A 7,284-nucleotide genomic window follows, 5' to 3' on the forward strand; every position below is an offset into this window, starting at 1 on the left:
CCATTTTTACATCTGCCAGTGACGAACATACTAATCTTCATACCAATGCTAACAGATTGCACTCTAAATACCATATTCCTCTCACTGAAGCATGGCATATTATTAAAACCTGTGATGTCTGCGCCCCTCTGCACGTACGTACTGTGATTTCAGGAGTTAATCCCCGAGGGCAACAGCCTAACTCCCTTTGGCAATCTGAGTTCACTCACTGCTCCTTAAAGAAAATTTTCTTTACTTTTTGTCTCAATGGATACATTTTCCAACTTTATCTGGACAGTACCTGTCTCTTCAGAATCCAATAAACACGCCATTTCCACACTCTTACTCACCTTCCCCATTATGGGGATTCCTTCTGTCTCGGAAACAGACAATGGACCTACATTCACCTCGCATTTGTTTCGTTCATTTTTATCAGAATGGAACATCACACACATTACAAGAATATCCTATAATCCTCAGGGTCGAGCCATTATTGAAAGAGCCCACCACACCCTAAAAACTCATTTACTAAAACAGAAAGGGGGAATATGGAAGAGGAGATACACTTCTTATCCTATGAACCCTCAATTATTATTATCTTTAACTCTTTATTCCCTAAATTTTTTAAACTTAACAAAAAATAATTCTGACACTCGTGCAGATAGACATTTTGCAGAAGACAAAAACAACAAATTAGAAATCAATACACCAATATGGTATAAGCAATTTAATCAGTGGCTGCCAGGAATCTTACAACTCCTAGGCAAGGGTTATGGTCTTGTCATTGCAGATGGAGAGGAAATCTGGGTTCCCATTCGACTTGTCCATTACCGAGAGGGACCCCAAGACCGGACTCCCTCGGGAAGTGACGAAGTTGATGTGAAGGGTCTCGTCAATGACCCTGGAGGAGCCAATGAGGAAATGCCATCGTCTCAGTCCTTACCCGACATGGGCTCAAGTGAAAACATTACTCATCAGGCTGAGCAGACACTGAAGAGTACTGGAATTCCTATGACTCCAGATAAGCTGTTTCTGGCAATGTAAACTGTTCTGAAGAGCAGGAGGAACATCATAATTGCTTCTGGTTTAATAGATCAAGCATTGGAGGCTTCCATAAATCTAAGACAAGTTTCTGGACTGATAAGGACATATTGCTGGATTGGTGTAATGGGGGCTTATCACCCCCACGGCCCAGGATTGTCATCCCCATTGTGGGGCCAGAGCAATGGCACATTTGGAAAATTCCAGCAGCTTTAGAGCACTTTGCTAGTGTTTATGGGACTGTGGGTGTGTTTCATCCTTTTAATTATACCTTCCTATACAATAGTACTGGCTATATTCAATCATGTGTTCACCTTCCGTACTTGTTTATTGTAGGGCATTTTGATATCGACTTATCGGCCAAGATTGTCAATTGTACTGCATGTGCATTGTATACCTGCCTTAATCACACCATTTCATATCACAATGTTACCATTGCGCTAGTTAAACAAAGATCTGAGTTATGGCTTCCCGTAAACTTAACTGAACCTTGGACTGATTCTGTATTTCTTTCTGTATTGTTGAAAACTGGGCTTAGGCGATCTAAGTGCATCCTTGGATGGATTATTGCAGGCATCTTAAGCCTTATCTCCATTGTGACTGTAGGAATTTTGTCTGGTATGGCTTTACATAATTCTATACAAAATCATGATTTTATCACTGCTTGGCTCAAAGACTCTCATGATCTGTGGACTCGACAAGCTCAAATAGATCAGCAATTACAAACACGAATTAATGAGTTACAAACTGTGGTTACCTACTTAGGAGATCAAATGCAGCAACTGACTTTCCGAACACATATACGCTGTCACTGGAATTTTACTTCTTTTTGTCTGACTAACATGCCCTATAATAGCACTGAATATCCTTGGAATAAAGTTAAGGTGCATTTGCAGGATCTCACAGATAACTCAAGTTCAGACCTCAATTTGTTGAAACAACAAGTTACTAATTTTCAAGTTAGGGTACCTAGGGAATTGTATAGCACTCAATTCTATGATACTTTAACCAAAACCCTATCGTCTCTAGACCCTAGAGCTTATCTTTCAAGAAGCTGCTTATAGGATACAGAAGACTCTACTCAAGACTCCGTGCCTCCCACAATGGAGTCCAACTAGCAGCTACCGTGCTTAATTTAAAGACAAAAGGAGGATATGTTGGGAAGTGTAGTGCAAAATAGCCTTAAAAGGAGAAAGTCCTTGGGAAAATGGCGAAGGGCCAGAAGTACCCAGCTTTGCACTGCGGACAGAGAAACATCTCCTGCCTCTGGTTATGCTGGGCACCAAGAGTTAATAATAAATAGGGATGTTACGTGTGAAAGCAAGTTGTGGGATAAGCCCATGAGTCACTTAGAGCGCGCTGTCCTTGAAATGTTTTTACTGATTATGTGTTAACTCCGTATGCGCTCTGCTGGCCATATACTCTAAGCTCTTTGTTCCTGCTTCTATAAAAAAGCTTGACTGCAGAAATAAACTTGTCAATCCTTGCAAGAGACTGTCCAAGTGTCATTCTTTCAGGTTCATCGCTTCCAAGTCCCGGGGGAAAAATCCCCAACATTTGGTTTTCTGAGAGTCCCACTCATAAGCACTAGACGATTTTGTTTGGCACTTGGGCTTTCCAGGTGGCTCAGTGGTAAAGAATCTGAATGAAATGCAGGAGACGCAGGTTTGATCCCTGGGTCAGGAAAAGGAAATGACAACCCACTCCAGTATTCTTTCCTGTAAAACCCCAAGTATGGCAGATCCTGGCGGGCTGCATTTCATAGGGTCACAAAGAGTCAGACATGACTGAGCAACTGAGCAGGCACACAGAGGACTGTGGTCCATTCTGATGGATATTCTTATAAGACATATGTGGCCCTCTTTCTCTACCTCAGAGAAAGAGGTAGAATGTCCTGAAAAATATAGATATCTTTGGGGAAGAAGCAGTTTGCATGCTCACATGACCATGGAATGAATGAATGCTAAGTCACTTCAGTCATGTCCAACTCATTGCAACCCTATAGCCCACCAGGTTCCTCTGTCTATGGGATTCTCCAGGCAAGAATACGAAGTGGGTTGCCATTTCCTTTGCCAGGGGATTTTCTCCACTCAGGGACTGAAGTCTCTTACATCTCCCACACTGGCAGATGGATTCTTTACCACTAGCCACCTAAAAAGCCCACATGACCATGGGGATGGTCATTAACCTCAGTAGCTCCCCCTTTCATAAGTTCAGGAACAAGGATATCATAACAACAATATTTTCTGGTACACTGATGTCTGTAAGAAGGCCTATGAAGGACTTTGGATCCTTTAGTCCCATGCCAGAAATAATTTTATCAATTTAAAATATTATTTGGGTTTATTGAAGTATAAGCCATATAATTGACCAATTTTAAGTATATGGTTTGATAGATATGGACAAATATCCACGATAGTGAAGCCATCATCCCAATCAAGTTTGGAACACTTCTATGACTCTCCAAATTCCTTTATATCACTTTGTAGACAATATCTACCCTTACCCTCAGAAAACCACTGATTCATTTTCACTAGGATTTTGCCCTTTCTTTTATCTCTAACCTTTTCAATTTAATCTTATAGTACCTTACTGTTTTGACTCCAGACCTGGCTATGAGACTTACCTTGGTCAATGGAGTTTAAATAAATATAATTCAAGATGAGGTTGGAAAAAGTTCTTCTAAATTTCTACTTACTCTCTTGCCTTCTCTTATTTCAATAAATAAGAACTATGAGCCTCTTGATGAAAGTGAAAGAGGAGAGTGAAAAAGTTGGCTTAAAACTCAACATTCAGAAAACTAAGATCATGGCATCCAGTCCATCACTTCATGGCAAAGAGATGGGAAAACAATGGAAACAGTGACAGACTTTATTTTAAGGGGCTCCAAAGTCACTGCAGATGGTGACTGCAGTCATGAAATTAAAACACACTTGCTCCTTGGAAGAAAAGTTATGACCAACCTAGACAGCATATTAAAAAGCAGAGACATTACTTTGTCAATAAAGGTCTGTCTAGTCAAGGCTATTGTTTTTCCAGTAGTCATGTATGGATGTGAGAGTTGGACTATAAAGAAAGCTGAGCACAGAAGAATTGATGCTTTTGAACTGTGGTGTTGGAGAAGACTCTTGAGAGTCCCTTGGACTGCAAGGAGATCCAAGCAGTCAATCCTAAAGGATATCAGTTCTGAATATTCATTGGAAGGACTGATGCTGAAGATGAAACTCCAATACTCTGCCCCCATGATGTGAAGAACTGACTCATTTGAAAAAGCCCTGATGCTGGGAAAAATTGAAGGCAGGAGGAGAAGGGGACAACAGAGGGTGAGATGGTTGAATGGCATCACTGATTCAATGGATATGAGTTTGAGCAAGCTCTGGGAGTTGGTGATGGACAGGGAAGGCTGGTGTGCTACAGTCCATGGAGTCACAAAGAGTTGGACATGACTGAGCAACTGAACTGATTTCAATAAAAACATGTCTGAGCTAGCCTCCCAGAAATAAAAGATAGGTGGTTCAGAGTCAAGTTGACTCAATCATCCTAGCCAAGTCTATTTATTGCAGATCAACCCCATCACCTAGAGACCTCCAGACATATGAGCAAGCCCAGTCCCAGTCACGCCACCCAGTTGAGCTGCAGCTGACTGTTCATGGAAAAGGCTATTTGAGATTACCTAAGCCTGGTCAGAGCAGCTGTAGGTTGCAAACACATTTATTGCTCTATGCCACTGAAATTTTACAACTGTTTATTATGCAGCATTGTTCTGGCACTAAAAAGCTGATATGGTAGATTAGAATCAGCCTGTATAAATCCCATTTTGTTCAATCCAAGAATACCAATTAGTTATCTGAAATTCTTCCATAATGTCAAAGCATAAAACATGGCGCTCCTCTTTCTGCAACTGTCTCAGAGAAAAGGGCATGAGCTATCATCATCTCACTGTATATGAATTTTTTTCTCATTTTAATGAATTTTCCCTATTCTCATGCTTCCTGCAGTAATATTTACAGTGTCCTTGAAAACATTATTTATATGTGTGTGGGAGGAGGAGGGAATATGTGGTTGGAGAGAACCAGGATTTGATAATACCAAATAAATTTGGCCTACTGTTACATGCCAGAAGTGCTTGTCACCTGCCATGTTTTTCTCTGGCTCCAAACTCAGTCCCCCTTTCCTTGTGCTCCATCATGAGAGGAGTCCTGGCAATGAAAATGCAACATTCCTCTTGCGATTCCAATTTCACAGTTGAATAAGGAACAAGCCTGAGCAGACAGTAGCCCAAGAAAGGCATGACAAGCATGGCAGATCAGGGAGTCTAGTTGTTGATTCTGCATCCCTTCTACTTCCCATGACCCTTGCACTCTGTACAATAACAACAACAACAAAAATCGAGAGTAGGCTTCAAGTCCTGATGAGGTACAAGATGCAGTCTTTAACTTCCCTAAACGACTAGATTCCAATCAGGCAGAAACATGGGTTGGCATCTCCCCATTAATCTCTGATTGTGTTTTCTGCTTTAAGGTTTATTTAAAGAATGAGTTTCTCCTTCAGGTCTGTGCAACTGGAGGAGACAGGGAAGACAGAACAGTGAAAGTGACATCTGTCGGCTAGCAGTAATTAGGAGAGATGTGTGGAGTTTCAGTGCTCTAAATGGCCCCGTTAAAATGTTGATGAGCAGTGAAATGTCTGATTAAATTTTAAGCAGGAATAAATGGGCCAGCCCCACCATAGGATAAAGCTAATGGAGTAGTAGACTGAGAAAATTAAACGAACAATGTGTCAGTGCAAGCTAAGAGACAAGCTGGCACAAATAGGCCTCTTCTGGAGCCTGAACATAGCTTCCTCTGCATGACTGCAAAGAAAAGATTTTCTGCAAGTACCACCTGAGCTTCAGAGTAGGTCATGAGCTACGGCATCAATTTGAATATTAGGAGACAAGAGGGGAATGGGCACGTTTAAAAAGGACACAGGAGTCAGAACAGAAGAACAGAGCAGTGACATGTGCACTGATGAAAGCTTAGAGAGCAACTCATTTCCCCTCTCTCTTAAGTCAGGAAAACGGAGGCGGAGGAACTCCTGGCTTCTAACAACAAGACTTTAGAATGTGCAAAGGAGCATGAAGTTATGGGGCTGGGGAAGTCTGAAGATGCTTGCTTCAGCTCTGGTTAACCAGAGAAACACTCACATGTCTGTTGAGCCAGTAAAACCATTACAGAGGTCTGCTGCTGCTGCTGCTGCTAAGTCGCTTCAGTCGTGTCCGGCTCTGTGCGACCCCATAGACGTCAGTCCACCAGGCTCCCGCATCCCTGGGATTCTCCAGGCAAGAACACTGGAGTGGGTTGTCATTCCTTCTCCAATGCAGGAAAGTTAAAAGTGAAAGTGAAGTTGCTCAGTCGTGTCTGACTCTTCGCGACCCCATGGACTGCAGCCCACCAGGCTCCTCCGTCCATGGGATTTTCCAGGCAAGAGTACTGGAGTGGGGTACCATTGCCTTTTCCGATTACAAAGGTCTAAGACTATGCCACTTCTTGACCTGCATACAGGTTTCTCAGAAGACAGGTAAGGTGGCCTGCTGTTCCCATCTGTTTAAGAATTTTACAGTTTGTTTTGACCCACATAGGCAAAGCCTTTAATGTAGTCAGTGAAGCAGAAGTAGATTTTTTTCTGGAATTCCCTTGCTTTCTCTATGATCCAGTGAAAGTTGACAGCTTGATCTCTTGTTCCTCTGCCATTTCTAAATCCAGCTTTTACATCTGCAAGAACTTGGTGCTAGAGAAGACTCTTGAGAGTCCCTTGGAATGCAAGGAGATCAAATCACTTAATCCTAAAGGAAATCAATCCTGAATATTCCTTGGAAGAACTGATGCTGAACTGAGGTTCCAATACTTTGACCACCTGATGTGAAGAACAGACTCACTGAAAAAGACCCTGGTGATGGGAAAGATTGAAGGAAGGAGGAGAAGGGGTGACAAAGGAAGAGATAATTGGATAGCATCACTGACTCAAACTCAGACATGAGTTTGAGAAAACTCTGGAAGACAGTGAAGGACAGGAAGCCTGGCACACTGTGGTCCATGGGGTGGCAAAGAGTTGGACACAACTTAGTGACTGAACAACAACAAGACCAAACAATAACAAACAGCAACAGCAAAACTCAACAAGACCCTAAGGATCACCAAATCCAGATATTCCACCTGGTGTTTCTCTTGCTCTTAAATCTGCAGCTATGATTTCACTTCTGAATTCTCTTCGCATTTTCCACCT

At 42.1% G+C, this 7,284-nt stretch overlaps 1 protein-coding gene across 1 annotated transcript; it reads left to right on the forward strand.

Annotated features, from left to right (window-relative positions):
- The first annotated feature begins 927 nt into the window (after nucleotides 1–927).
- Nucleotides 928–2,528, forward strand: LOC133261049 (endogenous retrovirus group K member 18 Env polyprotein-like). Its single transcript, XM_061439634.1, is given in 3 exon segments — nucleotides 928–937; nucleotides 1,006–2,074; nucleotides 2,076–2,528. Coding segments are annotated over 3 exon segments (1,158 nt in total). The 3' UTR covers nucleotides 2,155–2,528.
- Nucleotides 2,529–7,284: the final 4,756 nt, after the last annotated feature.

Source organism: Bos javanicus, chromosome 15 (assembly GCF_032452875.1).
Source record: "Bos javanicus breed banteng chromosome 15, ARS-OSU_banteng_1.0, whole genome shotgun sequence".
NCBI lineage: Eukaryota > Metazoa > Chordata > Mammalia > Artiodactyla > Bovidae > Bos > Bos javanicus.